We start from the raw sequence: 24,926 nt of genomic DNA, 5'->3' as shown, positions 1-24,926 counted from the left end.
ACCCGACCCCTGCAACAAATTTAGTGACTCCCCAGAAGAGAATGAATGCCATGTATACTCTTGCTAAATGTTTGCATTGAATATGTTATTGTTATGCAATGTTTAAACCTTTTTTGTGATTAGGGTGAACTTACCCCACCATATGGGCGAACCTGCCCCAATATGGGGCAAGTTCGCCACTTTGCAAAACTTTTTTGTTTGCTCTATCCTGTTGCTATTGTAAGGCCTATAGTTCTGGGATTGTGGCCGTATATAGCTAAGACATAGGGCTTTCACATGAGCTAATCAGGTCATCCCTAACCTTAAAATTGACATCGCTAGGCTGGTCAGAAAAAATAGGGCGAACACTCCCCGCTCTCCCCTATACTTTACTTTTACTGTTACTAATAAACCTTTTTTATATAACCATTTATATACCAGTATTTTGATGTAATAAATATCTGTATAATTTCGAGTTCAACTGAATGCGTTCGTCATGATTAATAACATATATTTTAGGCTAGTCAAATTAAGAAATCACCCACCACTTCGGGAACAAACTAAAAGATCGATGACGTCCTATAATCGAAACTAGTTTCGTTTAGGGGGGAGGGGGCAATCGATTACGGTACGTTTGTAAAAACATCGGTCTGAAGAACATGTTATTATATAATATTTATACGGTATTTATCCGTATGTTTTTTATCAAAAATAAAAATTGCAAAACCGTTTTTCAAAAATAACAAAACCGTTTGTTTTATGCCAATTTTGGGATATTTGGGATATTATCTGATTATGATAAAATGGTCTCATATTGTTCCATTTGCAAAAACATTTAATAAAAAGAATAGTTTACCATATCTCAGGTGTTTTGTTACCTTGGTAACATGCCAAAGAAGATTTTATGATGTTACCTATGTAACAAAACATCCAAAACAATGATTTGATTATTTTGATTTATTTTTTCCCAAGGAACAATTTGATACCGGTTAGATTAAAATTGGAGCATGTTTCAGTTGTAAACGCTTGGGCCCCAAAATTTGACCTTTGACCTTCTTGCCTATAACTCAAGAACTATATGTCCGAGATTGGTCAAACTATATGCCTACTTTATCTGAATCCTTATGATAAGAGCAATACATTGGTATGGGAGTTAACAAGATTTGACCAATTTTGAAATTTCACCCTGCAAAAGCAGCCATTTATGCAAATTAGGCACTGTTCCACTGTAAACTTGGATTTTTGGGACTTTTGATGTATTTAATATTAAATATGCCTTTCTGAAATGAATGGTGATTAATTAAATGGATTCTATTGCAATTAGTGGTGGTTAACCAATTATTTTTCTTAATTTTACTGACCTAAATTTTATTTTCCAAAAATCGACTGATTTCTCGGGCTTTCGCGATTAATAAACTGGTAGATTCTAAAATCAGAATTGTTCAGTATTGAAGTAAGCATAATAATTATGCCATTATAATATGTTGCATTCAATAATATTTATAAGCCTACGTATACTTTACTTTTACTGTTACTAATATAATTATATAAACTTTTTATAACCATTTACTAGTATTTTGATGTAATAAATATCAGTACTATGATTTCGAGTTCAACTGAATGCGTTCATCATGATTAATAACATTGAAAAATTGACTATGGCATAGTCTATGTGCTATTATCCGTCGGAATCTCGGCAAAATAACTGCTAGGCCTTAGCCCTACGTACTTAGGGTCACTTTTAATTTTGGGAACATCTTGAATGTGTTTTGGGACCATTAAAGTAAGGAATGAAATCAAAACTCGACCGGCGGTTGACCGCTCCGACCCGCTCGGCTACCATTGTTTAGAACAATAGCAACCGGACGGAACCGGCGGTCAACCGCCGCTCGAGTTTTGATTTCGTCCCTAACCTAAAAAGATTGGGTTAGTCCAATAATGTCATAGCTCCCTAATATATGAGCACCCGATATGTTTTGTTTCTGTAAGTGTAATTGGCTCGGTCACCTACCTTTGCACAGTATTTTTCGTGGGACCTGAGAGCACATCAGACACACCAAATTTCATACAAGGAATGTCCTTCTGATTAGTGATATCAAATAATTTAGATCCCCAAAAGACCTAAAAATTGTATGCATAAAAATGTATATCTTCAATACGAAAGGTCAAAATTTTCAAATGATTGACGGCTTTTCCTCCAGTTACATACACTCGTCTCTAAGTAGCCTATCATGCATTAGATTTATAAAGCTTACTGAGGACTGACTGTTAAATATCAAAAATATAAAAATATATCAATTTATCATAAAATTTGTATTATATAGCGAATTTTTAAAAAATCAAAATTATTTGATATCAGGACATTCCTTTTAATCAGAATGCAATTTATGTGCCCACAGGTCCCACAAAAAACTGTGCAAACGTCGCTATCCGATCCCTTAACATTTGCTTTTATTATTCGGCCTTGTCCCTGTGAAAGGTTAAGTCCAGATTACTACATTTCTGTAGCATTTCTTTCAGGGACCGTTCAACATTTGGTGGGAGTTTTACCAAAGAGTTTTGCCAAAAAAATCTACAAATTTCACTAAGAGCAAGAAATAATTCCTCTCAAGACCCCAAACAAATTTGCCCCCCCCTTAAAACACCCACTCCCCCTGACGTAAATATTGAGCAGTCCCTTACACCCTCCCATTCACACTAAACAGTGCTATATACCATAATTTATTCTCCTGAGGGGCAATGGGGGACTAAGAGAAATCAGGGGTTCGAAAATGTGCCTAAAATTGTGCATTTTTTTCTCCCAAAAGTAGTAGAATTTTTGTCCTAACTAGGGGCTATGGGGGAAGGCTGCCCTCACCTCTGTGGTGCCGCCACTTATACCCAAACACAATACACTGGTAAAGAAAGATAATTAAGAGAGAACTTAAATCAAACTTGTATCAAAAGTTTATTTTGGTCAGTTGCAAGATGGAAATATCACAATATTTATATTATAAATAAAAAAATAAATTACAATAACTTAGGCCCTAATTGTTCATGATCATATAAAAAATTTTAATAATTTATCTTTGGTAATTGTATCAAAACTTTATTTTGATCAGCTGTAAAAATATCAAATATCACAATATTTATTAATAAATACAAATATTACAGTAACTTGATTGTTCATAGCTATATAAATAATCTACATTTGTAAAATTAACTTATGTCAAAATTGAACAGAATCACTAAAATAATGCATTTTGCCAAATATGGCATCAATACATCAAGGGTTGAGAGCCAGAAAGCCTTGCCTAACAAAGAATTCCTTTGTGAGTTAAGGCTTTCTGGATCTCAACCCTCAATATTGAGGTACAATTTTTGTTGTTGACCTATTTAATATTCACCCATTGCATGGTGCCGCCATATGCGAGGAAAGCCTCGATCTGGCAGAATGCATGAATGGGAATTGAACCAGTCATATAACATTGCGTAAAGTTAAGTACATTGTAATACTTCCTTTCATGTCTATTGCCAGTTCAAGGCTCATCTCGCATATGGCGGAACCGTGCAATAGGCGAATACCTGTGACACGTATTCTCTGCAGCAAACATGAAATGTATACTTAATTTACTGTAAGTTACAGCTATTATTTTAATATTGAATTTTTGGTTTAAAAAAAGCTTAAACACCTTCATTTACTGTAACTTCCGGTTGGGACAGGACAATTAAAACTTTACCTCACCAAATGATGGCACAAGCTGACGTCATACACCAACGGAAAGTTACAAGGTGTTTTAATATCACAACCCAGCTGAAGGTCAGTGGTATAGACCACAATGTTGGTTGCTCCAAGCATTGGCTTACGAAGATTTTCAACATTAAAAATTTGGTAGGCCACCCTGGGGGTTGCCGACTCGGAGTCAGAAAATTTTGCAAAATATAGGCCACAAACACCAATTTTCCCTCTATTTTATCACATTTCTTAACTTCACCTAGGATTATTGGGGGGGCTGAAAGGTATTCCAGTCCACGCACCAAATTATTGAGGGGGCTGAGCCCCTAAGCCCCCCGGTTCCTAAGCCTATGCCAAGGTATGTGGAATGTCTAGCAGACAAGATGCAATTCATTCTCTGGTTCCCCATATAAGTTTTCACATACATTATTTTATTTGGTAATAAGGCCTAAAATAAAAACAGATTTGTATTGCTCTTTTTGACTGACCCTAAAATCGGAACAACTAGGGTTGCATTTTTTTCACATTTGAATTTTCCTATATAGTATAAAATACACAAAACAAAAATGTGTGAAAATGTTTTGCCTGTTTGTAATTCGTACTCCATAACTAAATATATTTAAAAAAAGAAGCCTAAGAAACCCTATAAATCATTGTTTACCATGGTATTTTGTGGTGAACTTGCATTTCTTGAAATTGCATTTGGCAAAAAAGTAAACCGACCAACCGACCCTGACTTTGGAATTCTAAGGGCAATACAATTGTTTTTTTAATCCCAAGTATATGCCCTAGAATCCAAGGGAGACTTTGTACTGATTTTCCACTTACCCTAATATCAATTCCATGTGCTATGCACCAAATCTTACTTTTCAACACAATACTGCACTTTTAATTCACCGCAAAGAAAGAAATGTATTTACAATAGGACTCCAATCCCAGTTATCAATCACTTTGCTGACCCCTATGAAAGTGTATAAAACTGAAAATTGTGTATAAATTGCCAAACCAAAGTCATTAAAATTGTCATTAGGTATTTTTTCAAATGAAAATTTTGGCAAAAATAACAAAGATAAAAGCATTATTGACAAAGTTAAAGTCAAATACATATAGCTAATTTCTTTACTTAATTAGAGACATTACAGATGCATGTAAAAAAATACCATCTTGCAATGTTTTATTTTGTCTTAAATACACAGCTTTTGACCACTAGCAGGCTATGTAAACATATCTAGAACATTAATAAAGTTGCTCAAATCTTAATTTTGATGATTTTTACTTTCCTCTGGATGAGCAAATCACTGAATAGACCTTAAGGGGGTACTACACCCCTGGTCAATTTTGTGCCTATTTTTGCATTTTTCTTAAAAATTATAGCACATTGGTGACAAGTAAGATATATTACAGAGACAAGGACTACAACTACTGTACTGAAAATTCAGCAACTCAAAGCAAGTAGTTATTGATTTATTGATCAAATATTGGTTTTCCCTCATTTTTGACTGTATCTCCACAACTGTTGTCTGTGCTGAAATAAAATTTCCAGTGCAGTAGTTGTAGTCCTTGTCCCTATAATATACATATCTTACTTGTCCCCAATGCGCTATAATTTTTGAAAAAAATGCAAAAATAGGCACAAAATTGACCAGGGGTGTAGTACCACCTTAAAGTGCTAATCAGCAGACAAGATCTGCTTTCTTTGTTCTCATCTTCTTCACTGTACGAGTGAATCACATTTAGATTATGTGCCATATAATTCATTTTCAAATTGCTAAGACGATTTAGCTGCAATATACAGAAATGTATCAAAAGATCCTTATTACTAAAATCCATTCAACCAAGGGTGAAAATAAGAGTTTGAACCAGGGGCCACTTTGGTCAAAAAAGTGGCCCCTGGTTCACCAAGATTTAGAGTGAACCAGGGGCCACTTTGGATGAACTAGGAGCCACTTACCAGGGGTGAAAATAAGGAGTGATGGACCAGGGCCTACTTTTACACATGAACCAGGGTCATTTCCAATCACCAAGGGGCCAATAAAAATTAAGATGTGCTGGATGAGTTACATAAGCACTAGTTGCTTGAAATTTGAATCCAGGGTTCCGGTTTTGTGAGAAAAGTGTCCCCTGGCCAATTAAAATTGAGGTGGAACCAGGGGCCATGGCCTGTCTCCCTCTTATTTTCACCCTTGCATTCAACACATTACAGTCCATGCAAATTTGATACAAATCAGGAATTCAGTTGCAATATACAGAAATTTCAATCGTAAATCCTTACTGAAACTAAAATTTCAAACACGGTGTTGATTACTATTGGTCAGTTTCCCAGCAAACAAAACATTTTACAGGACACGTTTAAATGTCAGGTTATATAAAGGGTCTAAAACGTTTTAATAACATACAGAAAACCATTTTGAAAACTTGATTTGAAACTTAATTATAATAAAATGTTATAAATTGACAAAATATTTTTGAAAAACCTTTGCTAAAAATATTTTGCCATAACATTTTGACAACATTTAAATGTTGTTGTAGTGTTTCTTCATATTATACGTTTTAAAAAACGTTTTCATGACCTTTATATAATCTGACAATGTTATTAAAATGTTTTGCCGTCCAAAACCAACAAAACATTTTTGTGTTTGCTGGGTTGTATCTTAGGTCGTGTTCTCACTACAGACATGGGGTCTCGTACCTAGGTCCGAGTCCACATACAAGTGAACTCAGTCCACATTGATTTCGCGTTCTCACTAACACCAAAATGCTGATGTAGGATCGACTCCACTTACCCGGATGTTATAATATCAATGCATGACGTCACAAATTCGGTTGCAATGCATGTTTTGAGCCGAACTCACAGCACAAATCAAACTTTACTAGACTATCAATTTTGAAAGATCATTTTTTTTTCCAGGCCCCTTGATATATTTCTACAATCTATGGATATGTTATTTTGTGATATGTATAATTTGGAAAGATCTGAAATAAAACGCTCTAAAAACTATTATTTTATATTAGGCCTATACGTGTAAAATGAGAGAAATACATCGGGTTGTTATTTCTGATTTTGGTCAAGCACGCCGATTTACACGCAATAACAATTTTGACTCAGTCTAGCAAAATGTACACCTCAAAAAACGAATATATTACACCTGAATAATATCCTTTTGAAGTTCAAAAGTCGTTTTGTTTAATTCTGAAACTGGATAAAATCTGTATCTTGCCGCGATGCCGTTGTTTTCACACTGCACGAGAAGCATGCTGCTCATCAAACTACAGCAAGCATCTCAAACGAACTTCCGTGTATAGCCACTTTCCCCGAGCTTTTTCCACAAAAAAAATATATTTTGTAAATTACTACATGAAATAAAGCCTGTAGAAATTTGTTCTATAGTATAATACATTACCAGCTATGAATTTTTAAAGTTGAAATTGCATATGTTTAAATTTTATAATGGAAAATTATAAAATGTAGACTGTATATTGTATAGGCCTATACAACGCCGGCCATCAAGGTCATGCATAGAGCATTTCCGGTATAAGTGGATCGAGTCCACTTGTAACGCGTTATCACTATGCTGTTTGATACCACGTCCTAGGTACGAGACTACCTCAATGAGGTGGTCTCGATGCTACATCCTGGATGTAGGATCGAGACCACGTCCTGGTTTCAAACAGGCATAGTGAGAACGCGCCCTTAGGAAACAAACCAAAAGTTTCATGACATCCTGTAAATAAAAGTCCATAGTTAGGAGGCTGACCCCCTCCCTCCCCCCCTCCATCTAACGTAAGTGTGAAATGTTGAAAATTGAAACCCGAAAGATAAACTTTGACCAATATTTTCACCAGGGTCTTAGCTAGAAATTGAGGTTTGCCCGCCATTTGATATTGCCTGTCCTAATTTGACCTGTAAAATATTTACCAAATATGTGTTGCTATGGCCTTGTTTTGCAAATCTGATCTGCTAAAAAGGTCAATAGCCTTTCTCAACACCTACAATTATAATGTAGCACCCTCTCCCCAATAAGAAAGGACTTATTGGACATCATCAACTTTTGATTTGTTCCCTTAAGAGAACTACCAAAACATGAAATAATAATTATATTGTAAACTCACAATTTAATATGGTCAACACCCATGTCCCCATCACATTATGTCACAGCAGGAAATTTTTGCTAATTTAGATTTGGGACATCCGAAGTCAGTGCCCGATTTGAGGTTATTGTTCGGAACACGGGCTATGACAGAAAACATCGCCACGTATGGCTAATGCGTAAGGTTCAGCAACAAAATATGGTTATGTCAATATTTCCAGTCAGTAGCCTCAAATTGAGCATGTAATGGACATCCTGATGTAACAGACCCCTTGCACGATCATCTCAAAACGAGGCTTTACCCTGCAGAATTACAGAAATAGAACCGAGACTCCTTATGCCGCCATGTACAATCGCGCCGTCAGCTATGGGGAGAAAATTGTGGGTATTCGGGTCCTTGCTGACGGTGCGCGGAGATGAACGAAAACAAATCTGCGTCTCATCTTAAATCTCACCTCTAAAATGCACCCATCATCCATGTCGCGCTTGCATGACAACGAATGCCTTGAGCGCATTATTCCGAGGGAAACCGAATACCCCCAATTTTTGCTCCATGTCTGTATCAAGATGGTAGTCAAATCCCGATCCTTCTCTAATTCTGTGCGCTACCCTCAAAGTGTGTGCTGTATGTGCATACGCCTTTCATACGCATGCTTTAATTACCGCATATACTTTGCTAAAGCCTACAAGCTCATTGCTAGAAAAGTGGAAAAACAAAAATACATTTTTTGCTCATGCGTTTGCAGGAAGAACCATTTTGGTAGCAAAATGGCGGATGTGCAAACAGGGTCAATGGGCTATTCCAGATGAAATCCAAACAACCCCTATGGAAGACATGACCTTAGTTTCCCACACAGGGGGTGTAGATTTCCAATAAAGTCACTAATTTAGGCTACCCCATTTGAAATGCACACACCCCATGAGGAAGATTAAGGTCATGTCTTCCGTAGGGGGTGTATGGATTTCAACTGGAATAGCCCAATAGATGCAACTTACAAACCTGTAAGCTGTTCAGCAACTTACAAACCTGTAAGCTGTTCACTTAATTCCCACAGTCTACGGGCCTTGGTTTCATCGTAAGAAGCCCTGCTTGCCTTATATTTAGCAGAGTCTACAAAATATTCACCTGATACTCCCTTCACTTCATCCGATGTGGCTAGATACAGGGAACTCTGCGCACCCTCCTCCGATGTCTGAAATGTGAAAAAACAATTCATATTACGCAATGGTTTCAAATTTGTTCAATCCACAGTTGATGTTTGGTTGTTCCCTATTTTATAGGCCTAAAAAAGAACAATTTGTATTGACCTTTCCGACCAACTCTAAAATCTGAATAGGGTCGCTTTTTTGTCATATTTTTCTTAATTTCTTATATAAAAACAAAGTGCATGTGGCCTACGGAAACAAAAAAAATTTCAGCCTAATGCCAATTTTATTTATGTATTTTTATTGTTTGTTTGTTGGTTTTCTTCCAGTGTTGGCAATTTCACATAACACCTTTCCCTCTCCTCTGTGCTGTATACTGAAGTGAAAACACATTTTTCTTAATCTGGTCACTGTTACAAAGCCACAAAACACAACTTGATGAGAACAAGATAAAGGCAAGGATTCTCAAGTATTAATATACAATAGGATAAGCCACACATTTGTGCAAATGAAGTCAGTCACACACTCAATGCATGTTCATACATGTGACGGCATGCGCTGTGTAAGAGATTGACCTGTGGAAGAGTTGATGCATGTTTATTTTCGTTCTGTAAAAAAATTTTACTGACGAATGAATGACGAACACTTGGTCATTTCTTTCCATTACTACTATATTGTGAAAAACCAAGTAGCTGAGGTGTTAGCTCAATATGCTAGGAAATATTACAACCGATGACCCCATGTTGACTTTGGCTACGTTCGTAGTGGACACATACATGATTTTAGGCTAGTAATTCTGTGCGTTACTAGTGTACTGAAAATGCCTAGCAACTGTCACTCAAACTGCCGATGTGTCAATCAAACTGCCGTAAAGTGACTTCACTTTTTATACAGGGTTTGAATACTCGTGTCACAGCCCTGACAAAGGCCATTGGGCTGTACTGTACCCAGTGTCTTAGCTAGCCACCTGTCTGCCTGTCATTTTAGACGGGGAGTTTGCTTCTGGGACGGGCAAAATTAATACCTTCTATGCTACATTATAACTGTAGGTGTTGAGAAAGGTTGTTGACGTTTTAGTAGACCAGCTTTGCAAAACAAGGCCATAGCAACACATATTTGAACTCTTTGAGCCCCCAATGGGTTGAAGAAGACTGGTAAATGTTTTAAAGGTCAAATTTTATGCAATTTTATTCAAATGACAGGCAAACCTCAATTTCTAGCTAAGGCATTGACTGTATCCTCAGTACAAAGCAAAATGACTTACTCGCCACCACAGAGGTCCTATTGCTTGGAATATTGTGAAGAAAAGATTGCCTTGTTTTATGAATATCTCTGATCCACATGTCCCTGGATGCACAGCATTGACGGTCACATCTATAGAAAATAACCAGAGCAATGTTTCATTGTTAAGAAAACTTATATGAGCCTGGGTACTTCTTCTTAACATTTAGCCTACAATTGAATTGTATAAGTGGTAATTTTCGCGTGGGTTTTATTTTTGCGAATTTGGCGATTAGAGCTCCAACCGCGAAAATAACACCTTGTGAATATACAAAATGTATGCAATAATGAATACAAGTATATAGGGGAGGATTGGGCAATTGCGAAAATAACATTCGTGAAAATGTGTCTCCCACTACAAATCGCGAAATAACTACGCCAGGGCTTCAACTCAACTCTTGCAAAAATATAGGGATAATATAGGGCCAATTTGCAAAAAAATATAGGGATAATATAGGAATATTTTGGAAAAAATATAGTAAAATATAGGGCAAATGATGGATATATAATAGAATAGAGGATTTTTTATCGACATATTTTACACAAAATGTTAATATGTCACTGTCCACATAAGAAGATACAATGCTCATACTGCCATGCCGCTTGCCATTTTGCCACTCTGATGACGATTTTTAAGCAATACAATCTCAGTTACCTGTTTGACGATCTTCTTGAAAAAGAACTGGCAACCACGTTGCTGAGCAACCAGCATCAGTGGTAAAGAGAAGATCGTCACAACAACAATAGTGTAGAAAAAGGTGTCTATAAGACTCCAAAATGTCCACAGTGAGTATTGTTTCTTGGACTAGAAATAAGAAAATCTACTATTAGATTTTTAAGTCGGTTCACAATCGGGCCAGCAATGTGACCAGCAGTAAGCCGATAATATATTGATCATTCCATCGCTTTCCCTTTAAGCAACAAACCAGTTCAAGTCAACTTGGGAGACTTGCAACACTGACGTAATTTAGGAAAAGGACAACACTGGCTTTTAGAGCCATGATGCTGCTGCTGATCAACATTAAACTGTAGACAAATGGAAGCAACATGATGAAACATCCCACCGTTGACTATGAAACTAACATGTAAGTATTACACATACATGGTGTCCAAAAAAAACACCAGAACACTCATTTCCCCCTTTTGTTGGTTTATTAAAGCTAACGATGCAAGGTTTCTTTACATACCAAAAAATAGTTTATCAAGTTTTCTGAAATAGGAGAAAAAGAGGGTGCAATGATCTATAGGGTCCTGGTTTTTTTTTTTTTTTGGACAACCTGTAATGTATACAAACAAACAAAACACAGTAGTAGTACCTGTTCCTTTGAGTCTGTTGCTAAGTTCCTTGACAAATAAATTAATAGCCAACTTGGTGTGTCCATACTGGAAGCCCCAATGGTAATTCTTTTGGTGGAAGTTGATGTCCTTCAAGTTGAGAGAGCCCATGTCATGGGCTTTAGAACTTACACTTATAATGCGACTAGGTCCAGACTTCTTTAAAAGACCTGTTACAGACAGTAGAATAGCATTTATTAGGCTAATGGAAATGAATCAAAAGTTTTTAAAGCCATATTGGAACATTTGCTGAGGAGAATGCCCCTAATATTTTTCAAAATTCTGCTTTTTACATGGTTGTAACTTGTAATATACTTGAGTAAACTAACATACCCTGCCAAAATCAAGACTTAAGGTGCTGTAAAATTCAAAATCTTCCAAATTTGGACAAAACTACAACGCCTAAAGTCTTGATTTTTGCAGGGTATGTTGATTTTGAATAAAACGCAGGAGGAACCATCATTTAATCATTCTGATGGAAACGCGTATGCAATGTGGTGTGCGGGGCAATCATACACACATCAAAGTATGGACAAGATATTATACTAATCTATTTTTATGGAAATATTACAATATGGCTTTAATTACCGCACAAATGTTCACGTTTGACAAAAATGTCATTTTTAAATAACATGCACTTTCATCTTTTACAAGATTTTTGAGTATCTGTAGCCTATATCTTATCAGTAACGTCCCTCTTGTCCTGATGATGATTTTAATAGTTTTAAGTCAACTGGGATAGTGTATAGACATAATAATGATAATACCGTACTAAGCATACCCTCATCATATTTTTTATTCATTTGGAGACAAATTGGTGTTTTTACAAAAGTCTGATAGTTCTTGTAAAAACAGTTCTACATGTTTTCTAACTGCTTTTGATTGTGAATATAATTATGTCAACGAATACAGTAGGGAAAAGGACTTTCATATAAATGCATTTAAGCTTACCTAGAAGAAGGTTTGTCAAGAGGAAATGTCCAAAATAATTGCTGGCAAATGTCAACTCTAGACCATCCTCTGTGATTGTTTTCTCTGATGGAGCTGTGTAGAGAAAAATGTATTATTTTTAAAAAGTATTAACATCACATGACTTTTTGGAAGTTTGACAAAATAACCTGAAGCTCGAGTGCCCACTACGACCTTTGAACCCAACCTGCCCGTACTCTGCACTCGACTATATGAAGGGGAAATTCTCTACAGAGTCAGAGGGCCCATGTTTTGGGTTGATTAATAATGATATAGTCTATATTATCAGTCGTTATCCACTGGCTAGATTATGCCATAGTCGATATTTGGTCTTTTTCTTATTTATTTTTCGCTTTATTTTGTGTGATCTCTGCATTATTTTGTCTGATCTTGGCAAGTATTAATCATTGCTTCACGTACATGGTTATTTTCAATTCATTCAATCTGGATCTCTATGCACTCCCAGATACCACTGTCTGCTTTGCGAAATCACCAATACACCACTATAGTACTCCCAATTAAAGTACACCGTTTTCCAAAAAATTTCCCAAGAGAGGGTTCCATTACTGTTACTGTTATATTTGAGTATGCTCCCATCCAATGTCTGCCCGCCCGAAAAATATTGACGACCCAGGACTGAACTTCAATATTACCAGGGGGGGGGCCGGCCAAGATTGACTGAATTTTGATGTCGTCATTGGTTTTAAACGTAAACACAAAAATGTCTCAAATTATTCCAAAACTGTACGCATGTTATTAAGTACTATTTTATCAGTCTAAATCCGTTGAAGTTCGACAGTGAACCTCATTGTAAGTTTTTCAGTGGCGTAGATTTCTTTTCGCCATTGGGGGGGATGGGGTTAGAAAAAAATTCTTGAAGTCAGCACCTTTTGGCGACAAAATAAGGTTATGGTACAAATGCGCTAAAGCTAAACTGGTGAAATATTGTACAAAAGTTGAATAAATTGCATGCGAGCGCAAAAAAATTTAGCACTTTTTAGGTTGAAATGGCCAAATATGGGGTTAATTTGATTGGAAACCCATATACAGGCGTCAACATTGGGGGATGATTGTATGGATCATCCCCTGGCAAAATATTGGGGGATAAATCCTCCCCATCCCCCCCCCCCCTGAAGTCAGCACCTTTTGGCGACAAAATAAGGTTATGGTACAAATGCGCGCGAAGCCCGCGAAAATTTTTGCAATATTAAAGCTAAACTGGTGAAATATTGTACAAAAGTTGAATAAATTCGTGCGGAGCGCAAAAAATTTAGCACTTTTTAGGTTGAAATGGCCAAATATGGGGTTAATTTGATTGGAAACCCATATACAGGCGTCAACATTGGGGGATGATTGTATGGATCATCCCCCTGGCAAAATATTGGGGGATAAATCCTCCCCATCCCCCGGAAACTACGCCTATGCTGTTTTTTGAATGTTTTGTATGAATAACGTACGGTATGTTTATGATATATACTTAAAATTTCCTTCACTGTGAATCACGGTTAGCGTGGTGTAATGGTAAAGTTTTCGCCTGCCACGCATAGGGTCCCGAGATCGAGTCCCACTCACTCCCGGCTACAAAAATTTTTTTTCTTCACATTCATTTTGAATCCAAAAATATTTATTTTTATGTGAAAATGTATACATTCACTGAGAAATATACTTTGTGCATTTTTTTTTCTGTAACGGGGCCAATAGAGCTAAAAACACAACTCGGCACGGGGCGTCCAATGTCCAGGCAGTGTTGCCATCATATTGTCTGTTTTGTTTACGATATTGGCTGTTGCCACATGAATAATGTCGTCCACCATCGTCTGAATATTAGAGTAACATAAAGAGAGCCCTCTCTTGATAAGTATCATAGTATGAAAAATAACGGTAAAGGTATACAGTGCCCTCTCTCAATAGTTCTTAAGAAAATCTGCAAAACACACTGGTTGGAGCCCTCTCTTGATAACTGAGTATTTAAGAAGAAAAATGGCAAAAAATAATAATAAATAAAAATAAAAAAACAATCGGACTACAAAGTAGTCTATCCACTGGCCCGAGAGAGGGTCTACCAGGGTCGGGTGATACTGATAGTAACTTACACATGAGGCCTGCATTGTTAATAAGAACATCTAGCCTCTCTTCCTCATTTATAATTTCTTCTGCACATCGTCGAATAGATTTAAGCGAAGCCAAGTCCAAATGTTTGACGATAACACTTTTGTTGCCTGACACCCCCTGGATGTATTCTTTCACAGCATTTGCCTTCTCCACATTTCGGCAACCGAGGATTACTCTTGCTCCTTTCTTTGCCAAACCCAGAGCAGTAGCTTCCCCAATACCTATGTAATCAAACAAGAACACAACAAGTTTCACACATTAAAACTATGTTTGTGAAAAGAAACCTGAGGCAGAGTTTTTCTGATGCTCAAACGCCATGGTCTAGATATATGCGAGGGAGTTGATAATTCTGCATGTTACTATTTGAACGTTTCAGTATCATTTTCCTAAACCTTTTTAGAGCATTTTATTTAAAAGGTGAACCATGAATATGTGCCAAAAATATCTCCCCCCTTTTTCCAACCTGTCAAAAATTGCTCGCCCCTTCCTTCTCTTTTTTTAAAATTATTGCACAGCACCTTACACTGCTCAATGTATGGACCTTCCTTTGTGTGGCAATGCATATATGACAGCGTTCAAGCTTTGACTTACGTTTGGTGGACAGAATGGTGGGAACTTAAAGTGAAAGATATCCTACTTAAAGGAACATTTTCTAGGGTGAAATTTTGTGTAGAAACTGAATCTGACATAAAAAATGCATAATTATCAACTTGAAAATTTTCCCCATAACAGTGTACAGGCATATTTCTGCCCGAAGTCCTCAAATTTGAGCAAAAATTGGCGCAAAAAAAATAAGTCCTTCAAAACTGGGACTCTCCGGGCTAAACAAATATAAACTTGCTCTAGAGGGAGGTCTTGGCTATAGCAAGTTTATATTTGTTTAGCCTTAAACCTCACAGTTTTGAAGGACTTATTTTTTTTGCGAAGGCCTTTATTATTTTCACACCCGCCGAAATGTTAGGGGTAGGGGTAACATATTACTACTTTATTTTTTGTCAGTACATTTAACTGTGTCAAGTTTTATACCACTATATAGCTATTGAAATACTGAACAAAAAGATACAAAAACCATCTCAATAGCTCATACCATTGAGGAGTTATATAAATGGCCTTTTCAAGCTCAACATTGCATTTTTTCCCAAATCATTTGTCACCGACCCCAAACTTTCTAACCCTGTTACAAAAATAAAGAAATTGATTTATCCCATTTAATGATTTGAATATCACAAATGTACCCTTGTCACATAATTAGCATAAACAATTGGGCACTACTCAGTAGTTTTCATGTTCATACACTCACAGGAAATTAGCAAGTCAAAATTTTTGTCACCCCAAAATGGCCATTTTCGGCCAAAATTGGCCCAAAAATTATTTTTTTCTCAAAATCAGTGAAAAACAAGAGGTTTTAAGTGTCAAAATCTGAAAATATGTGACATTTTACCCCTAGAAACATTTAAGTACGGTAATCAAGAATTTTGACTGTTTTCACCCCTAAATATTTTTTCACACGCGTGTCCGCCAAACGTAAGTCAAAGCTTGAATGCTGTCATATATAGATGTTATTTTTGACTGGGTATTTGAGTATAAGCAGGCCTACAGAAAAACTGTTCTTCTCACTGTTTTCATCAGTATTCCCAGGATATTTTACTATACACTTATTTGAACTTTTCAAGATTATTGCCCTTGTGCAACCCTGTAATTTGGCCACTGGTTCAGGAGGAAGAGGAAGAGAAAGAGGGGGATATTATGTGTGGGTGGTGGCATCAAACCAGTTAATCCTGGGTGGAAAATGTCCCCTTCCCTCCCACGTCTTGGCAAAATGAGCCACTTTTGGTTCTTTTCAGCCACTTTTTTGGCAATTCAGGCCAACAGCCCCCCCCTTCCAATTTTAAAGGCCAGTGGGAGTTGAGTGCCCCCCCCGTTCATGACAGATTTAGGCATCTGTGTGCTCATCTTTAAACAATATATGGCCACTTGAATATTATTATAACTTGCTCCTAACATTGAAGCACTTATGCAGTAGCTGTCAATTCGCTAGCAAAGTCTATGGCATGTACATATGTGACCATCCAGCACAACTGAGCCCTGAAGTTGCCAATCATCATTTTTGAGATATTCAACCAAAATATTCTGCTTGAAATTAGCTTTAAAATGATGTATATCATGTCTATAGTACTTGACATTTTTAAGTAGTGAAAAATCAATAAAACAGTCAATAAATCCTTTGTTTCCTATTGTTTATTGTTAAAGTTCAATGGAGCATATCTCAATAGTGGCACTGGCGACATCCGGGCTCAGTTGTGGTGGATGGTCACATATATCAAAAGGTGCATGATCCCGTTACCAGGGAGTTATGTAACCAATTTGCTGGTGAATTGCAATATAATACAGTGGAAACTTGTTAACACAAAATCTAAACAAAAAATTCTTACTACACAAAATGCTTTACAAATCCCAAGTTATTTTATACACTGCAAAGATCTGATAACACAAAATCATGTTGACAAAAACTAAAATCTGAAGCACTGACAATTTTGTGTTAACAAGGTTCCACTGTACAATTTAATTTTAAACATAAAATGATGACTTACCAGCGCTAGCTCCTGTTACCAACACAGTTTTTCCTTTTAATGACACATTGTTACTACATATCACCACCGACTGCTGTACCCATATTCGCAAGACAAACAATGATAAAGCTGGCAAACCAACCAAAAACAGCAGAACAAGCCACAACATATTCTGTTGCTAAACTCACAAACTCTGCAAAAGTAAAGTGAAAACAATCAGTATTTTGGTAGCTTTATTTTGACTGGAAATTGGGAGGATACATGATCACACTTCTACCTTGGTGTGGTGCTTCCAATACAGGATTTTTTTCCTTCAACAAGGGGAGGAGGGGGATAAAGCAGCAGCCATACACTGTAGTCCTGTATCATAGACAAAGATAGTCTTCAAAGTCAACTGTAGGTCATATTAAAAATTAATATAGCTAAGCAAATTTGCAAATCCGAATCCATGATCTGAATATGCTGATTAAAAGACGCAAATGCACTGAAGAAATATCGAGCTAATTTTATTTATAGCTTGATGATTAAGGTACACTCAACAGTAGCATTAGCAATATCAATTTGTTCAACTAAATTTAGCAATCAGATACCACTATAACTTCAAGATAACACCTAGTATCTTATGTTCTATCTCTTAAACTAACAATGACAGGGTTGATGTGTCTACAGTAGCATGGCTGGCTGCAGTATACATGATCATTTGTGACAGGATCCAGTCAAACCGATGTTGTCATTAATATAATGGAAATAAGGCTAAACTAATGTGCATTGAATAAAAAAAAAAATATGCAAATTAGCCATGGGGTGCTAACAGCGCGCCCGGGGTGCTAACCGCACGTCTGTTAGCACCCCCGCTACCATGGCTACGCGTACAGTATGCGATCCCAACTGTCAATCATCGGGGGTCAATCACCTCGAGCTTGACAACAATATCTGAATAGACCATCGCCAATTAGTCTTGTAGGTGTGTAACTTCAGTGTTTGAAACAGTAATCAGTATTTACTTGCATATCTTGGCCCGGATTGCGGGATTGTTGGTCGCATGTACAGTAAAAATTACTTCATGGATGCGCTAAAAATGTCACTAAAATATTAAAAATAGCTGTTCAACATTTGAAAACTAGATGTTGCGGTAAATTTCGACGCAAAGGCGTCGATTGGGATGCCTCCACCATGGGGCGATTTAAATTTGGAATGATATTATAACAGCTATTAAATCCTTGGATACCACCAATACATGTTACCCATAATGCAGCATTGACCCAAGCTTGGTTGCATTAGGAATTAATCTGTTCATATGAGACCAAATTTACAATAAAGTTGTAAATTATAATGGTATTTGACACCTTGACCTCAAATGACCTTTGACCTCAGTATATGACCTTGAACACCACCAATAGCTGAGGGTTCTCATAATGCATACCATGACCCAAGTTTGGTTGCATTAGGAAATTGTTCATGAGACCAAATTATAACCAAGTCTTTATTAATATGGTATTTTACCAGTTGACCTCAAATGACCTTTGACCTCAGTATATGACCTTGAACACCTCTAATAAAATGAGGGTTCACATCAGGGACGGATTTAAGCAGTGGCCCGGGGCCAGTTGATTTTGCCTTGGGCCAGTAAACTTCCAACAATGCTGGCCCTGCGGGCCACTAGATTTTTGATCCTGATATAACTCATATGACTGAGGCAAGATATAATCAGTGATGGACACAATTGGACAAGAGTTCTGCTCCATTTGTCACCTGTACCTGTGTGTAATTTATATTTTTATTTAATGATTTTTTTGTCTATTTATTCTTATCCTTGCGTTGCAAGCAAGTTGGAAATATAAGGCCGCTTTTTACGGCGATGTAGGCCTACGCACTATTTCCAAGCTCTTTCATGCTCTATCTGATGATGATAGCGATATCGCAAATACCGCATACTTGAACCTTTTCTTTTGTGAACTTTTGGAACTATAGATTAAAAGGAAGGACTACTGACTGAACTTGTATTTGTGACTAGTCTCTCTATATTGAGTATGCTCAGTACAAAACAATTAAAAATGTTCAGGTTTGCTTGAATTAAAGTGGCACCATAGATCCTGGAAAAAGATTTTTAGGGTCCATAGTGGCACAGAATAAAATAATGTTAACACACAAGTAACATGTGTCAAGTTTAATTGGTAATATCTAACTTTAAAAGTCGCATTGGAACGTGCAGGCCCATAACCAGGATTTTTTAAAAAGTGGACTTTTGTTCAAAATTTGGACATTTCTTTGACCGACAAGGACTGAAAACCTCAATTTTTTCACTCGCTACGCTCGTGAATGGATCATTTGGCGGGGGGAGTGTTCACCACCGGCCCCCTGGTTACGGGCATGGGAACATGCTTATTTATTTGCACTTTTTGCAGTAGAACATATTGAAAAAGTTGGGCCAGTAAATTTATTGCAGGGCCAGTAGATTTGCAGTTTCACTGGCCCGGAGGGCCAGTAGAAAACTGAAACCTGAGTCTGTCCCTGGTTCACAAAGTGCAGGTATGAACCGAATTTGGTTGCAATAGGATTTGAACTGTTCATATGAGACCAAATTGTCTCATCACCAAAAAAAAATCAAATATTTGGGTCAAATGAGTATAGACAAACTTATCATATTTATGTAGGTTGCCTTGAGCTAGCTGTTCTTTTAGATTTTAAAATATTGTGTTTGGGTCCCCGGTTTAGGCCATTTTGGCTGACTATCAAATGAAATGTGTTAACTGAGGTTTGCCTCTCATACATGATACCTCTCATAGTGGGAGAGCGTGGCACAATGTTTGGGTACTTGCCTTTAGTGCATGAGGTCCCGGGTTCAATTCCCGGCAGTGGCGATTTGCTGGGATATTGACTTGGGAAAAAAAAAAGTCTGAATTTAATTGGCAACATCTGTAGATTAAATTCAGACTTCCGCTCTCCCCATGGTTCATTTAGAATTGGGATTCATTAGAATCATGAAAGTACTCCGTCCTTTGGAGGGGACGTTAAGCTGTCGGTCCCGTGTGCAGAGAGCCATACGTGCCTGTACATGTATCTCGCAGCCAGTTTGAAAAGAGTAGGGTGTTAACCCCTGACTGTTCCTAATCCGTCCCATTATTCAAATGGACCCCAATGGAAATAAGCTTCAATAGAGGCTTTCTTGGGTTATTATCCAGGGTTGTCAAAACCCGAACAAATCAAATAACCTATATTCAATATGTACACGTACGTACGTGTACATCACTGTACATGTAGGTATCCCAGGCAAACCTTATGCACTTATCAAGTCTTTCCCCGGCCCTGGGGGACCGGGAACATGCCGGGACGTACACAAAATCATTGCCCCGCAGGCGGGGAAGTTAGCCGGGACTTGGCCGGGGATGTACAGTAGATTGTCCCCGCTATGCCGGGCCAATCATTCATGTTAGCAGGGGCTTTTGCAGGGGTGTACAATTTTTTCCCCGCACTGCCGATACATATAGCTGGGACTTTCACGAAGAAGTCACACCATTAAAAACATCAGTATACCAAGAACGGCCGATTTTGCATACTCATCTGTAATGCACTATTTTCACGATTGTGCGCTACAAAGGAAACTAGTGGGGTAATTACTTGTTTTAAGTAACCAATATGTGACCCCATGGCACAACTGAGCCCGGATGTCGCCAGTGCCACTATTGAGATATGCTCCATCGAACTTAACAATAAACAATAGGAAACAAAGGATTTATTGACTGTTTTATTGATTTTTCACTACTTAAATGTCAAGTACTATAGACATGATATACATCATTTTAAAGCTAATTTCAAGCAGAATATTTTGGTTGAATATCTCAAAAATGATGATTGGCGACTTCAGGGCTCAGTTGTGCCGAGGGGTCACATATTATATTAAAACCAATTTCGTGCATCTATAAATGAAAGTCTACTTTTTTAAAACACTTTATTTTGTTTAAATCCTTATGCGTCTGCATGTAAATTAAGGCTCAAACATGTTGATGTCTTTAAAATTATCGGCATTGACTATTAAATCGGCTGTGTCGTGTACGATCACTGCTCTCCAAATAATCCAATCGATCTTTTTTTTATTAGGCCTATATTATGTCGTTCATTCAATAATCGACAAGGGTATACCGCGCTGCAAACTTTAGCACGTGCTATTAAAGTCGTTGACCCCTCTCCCGCTACTGACGAAATGCAATATTATTGCCCTAAAAAGTTGAATTAACTTGGAACTTTTCTTCTTCTTCTTTTTATCTATGCCCGTATACCGCACACCGTCATCATCCCTATATCTTCGTGTTAAAAATTGCCGTGATAGTACGATGAATCCTCACGTTTTTCAACAACTACGCATGGTGAATTTGTTCGAGACAGGCCGTGCGATTCAGGCTAAGCATACAATTTGAGATTTTGAGAGCCGCCACACTGTTTCTATTCTATGTTTTACGATTTTCGCATGATCAATATATGGCTGGCCGTAACCGCCACTAACGATGGAGCTGCTACTGCAGTAGCTTACTTTTCGCTGTGGAGCTAAATTGACCAATCATGTTAGATCTTTTCATTACGCGGAGCCAGTGGATGCATCGATCCTCGTTCCAGAGAGAAAACTCTTGCCAAAATTAATGTTTACTATGGGGATTTTAAATGAATCGATTGTAAATAAACCACGACCAGTTGTACAGGATCAATACCATTGTTTGATTAGTGTATAGTCAATGTTACCTTGCATGCATGTGTCATGTGTGTGGCGTGTTTGTTTGTTTGTTTGTCTACTGTGTCAGGCCAGGATCACTGACACCCACGGTACTGATACTCTTATATTGTTGAATGTTGTTGACTTTAAAATAATCATGATGCAGTCATGTCTACAGTAGAACTCACCACGACCTTTGAACCCTATTAAAAGCTATTAAACCAAGATAACACTCAATGAAAACAGCTCAACTATGTTACATCAGATCTTCTCTGGTTAAATACACACTGCACTTGTGTCTGTTTTACCTGTGCAATGAGCAATGAGCTGGTATTATAGTTTCAGTTGGGTGAACGATTATAAAGCGAACGCAAGGTAACAATACTGTGGGCTTTTGTTTACTTAAATGAGACAATAGTCTGCTTATTGTTAACCAGCGTTCTTGAAAATGAGAAGCTTAATGACTTAACACGGTTTAGAAATAATTTCTTCATATTTTTTGGTGTTATCTGTCGTTTACATATCCTTCCTAAAACACTAAAGTACCAATATTTCCAAACACCTAAATTAGCTAAAAATTTAGGACATGTTACAAAACTATATTTTCTAGAATTTCAGAGAATACTTTAAATATTGGCTGGTTATTTTTTACACAGTGACGTCAACTAGGCAATGGCCTATACTTCTAACATACACTATTTGTAGAGGTCGCGCGTCAATGGTGAGCGCACTGAGTATTGTGTATAGGAAAACGGACAGTAACTACAGTATGTATGGCCTACTACTAGTATATAAAGTAAATCCGAACTGGTTTGCAGTTTGCTGAAGGTCGAATTCCGCAGGGACATCGCGCAAGTTATACAAATTAGATCCCGGTGATACACTGCAGATCGCAGAACTGTGTGTATAGTTTACCACCACTCTGCCTAGCTATATAGTTATGTACAATACTGTATGAGTTTCTTATGAGTGCATGTCCATCTTAATAATAAGTCAGTTCGTACTTTTCATAAACTACTTTTTGAATTATAACTTTCTTGACCGAGGATATCTTGCAACTATGTGACGCTCGTCTGGCAAATTCTTAATGAATAAATTCGCATCACGTAATGAGTAAGTCGTACTTAATTAGTCAGTTTTACCTCCGAGTAATGAAAAACTCTAACATGATCATGATTGGTCAATTTGGTTCCACGGAGCAAAAAGTCAGCTACGCGTAGCAGCTCCACGTTGTGGCGGTTGCGGCCTACCATATCAGTATCCCATATGATATTTCTATTGCAAGAAAATTTTATTTGTTGTCAGGTTTTATCTTAAATACACTAACTGGAAATTAAATACACTAATTAGTGAGGACCGGTATTTTGCTGTGGATATGTTTAACTGCAATTTGCGGGTAAAAATTTGAAATCCTGAGTAAAAATTTTGATCATATTCAACTCTTTGAGAAAAAATTTATATAAAAGAATGCATGTAAAATCCAGCTGCAATACAATGTACATTATTGACACACTATCACTCTCTTTATCTCGGCAATAATAGAATATCGATTTCAATCGAATTGAATACGATGCTCAGTTTTGAGTTTGTAGTTGACTACTAAGCGACCTAAGCGATCGATTGCTAGCCAATCAGATAGAACTCCTTTTCTTGCGTTCGGTGAAATACCAGTCGCCCGTCGCTCACCAACGGAGTATTAAATTTATATTTATCGTATAGGAAGTCGACACTGTGTACCATATATTAAACTCTGCAAGATAGGCCAGGGCATAGCCGGGATTGTACATTGTTTTAACGCAAGTCCCGGCCCATGGGGTCAGGGATTGTGCCGGGATTGTCACACTGTAGCCCGGCTAGCGGGGGGCCGAGTCATAGCAGGGGATGTACAGAAAATTTATGCCCGTGAGGCCGGGACTTTAACGGGTCAGTGCCAGGGATGTCACGCTGGCAAAATGTACTTCCCCGGCTAAGTCCCCGCTAGTCCCGGGTCCCCCAGGGCCGGGGAAAGACTTGATAAGTGCATTAGTTAACACATTTGCTAGTCAGTCAAATTCGCCGATAATGTCAATGCATATTTACATTGAAATTTAAAACAACTGGCCGAAGAAGGAAACCTACATAAATATGTTTTATTCTATACTTCACTTGACCCAAATATATGATTTTTTATGGTGATAAGACAATCGCACATGGAATTTTAGAGGATTTTGATAGCAGTTCCATTAAAAAAGCTGCTATCATAATCATAATGAGACTAAGATCTAGAAACACCCCCGAAATGCTGTTTTGGGGAATTTTGCTAGCTGAATCTTTTTGATGAAAGTACTACGGAAAGTGCTATGAAAAAAAAGGGTTTCAGTTTTGGCTTTGTTTACTCAAGGGCTTTAATTTGATATATAAAATGTTGCAGTTTGATGGCAAATTTGAATTCACCAAGCATACCTAACCTAGTACATGAGTGACATGTGTGGATCTAAATTTTGTGTACGTACGTGCACGGTGATTTGCATTAAATTGAACGGCTACACACTATCTAAGAAATTGTTCTACCGTTAATACTTACCTATGTCTGCAATGAAATATATATTCAGCTGATAACAACCAGTTTGAAGAGCTATAGCGATAACGATAAGCTTATCTCCATGCTCCAATAGACCAGCATGGCAGAATTTATAATGAATTGGGTAGTTGTGCGACTGCGTGGAGACAGCGTGTCGTCTCAATTAAGGGCGCACATACTTGAATTGTCATTGTTAGGCTTTTCACATTAAATTCTTAGTTTAGGAGTGATCGTTCACAAATACTTGTTGGGGGGCCTTAAAAGTTTGACCCTCCTAAGGGGGCCCTGAAAAAATGACCACAATTATTTTCCTGGGAAAATTGAGTTTATATGCTTTTCTATGGGGTTGACCAATAATTTTCATGTCAAAAAGGGGGGGCCATGAATTTTTTATATCTGAAAAAGGGGTCCGAAAAAATGTTCACAATGAAATTTTTTTGTATCAGGCCCCCAACAAGTGTTTGTG

At 37.4% G+C, this 24,926-nt stretch overlaps 1 protein-coding gene across 1 annotated transcript; it reads right to left on the bottom strand.

The window, feature by feature from the left end:
* Positions 1–8,243: 8,243 nt before the first annotated feature.
* Positions 8,244–24,563, bottom strand: LOC140147903 (retinol dehydrogenase 13-like). Its single transcript, XM_072169695.1, has 7 exons — positions 24,464–24,563; positions 17,217–17,388; positions 14,607–14,846; positions 12,496–12,588; positions 11,526–11,714; positions 10,193–10,302; positions 8,244–8,975 (listed from the first exon to the last, which is right to left on the bottom strand). The coding sequence occupies exons 2-7, from the start codon at positions 17,362–17,364 to the stop codon at positions 8,802–8,804; spliced, it is 954 nt and encodes a 317-aa protein (XP_072025796.1). The 5' UTR covers positions 17,365–17,388; positions 24,464–24,563; the 3' UTR covers positions 8,244–8,801.
* Positions 24,564–24,926: the final 363 nt, after the last annotated feature.

This window comes from Amphiura filiformis, chromosome 3 (assembly GCF_039555335.1).
Source record: "Amphiura filiformis chromosome 3, Afil_fr2py, whole genome shotgun sequence".
In the NCBI taxonomy this organism is placed as follows: Eukaryota; Metazoa; Echinodermata; class Ophiuroidea; order Amphilepidida; family Amphiuridae; genus Amphiura; species Amphiura filiformis.
Note: the sequence above shows the minus strand (reverse complement) of the source record. Positions and strands in the feature narration are given on the sequence as shown.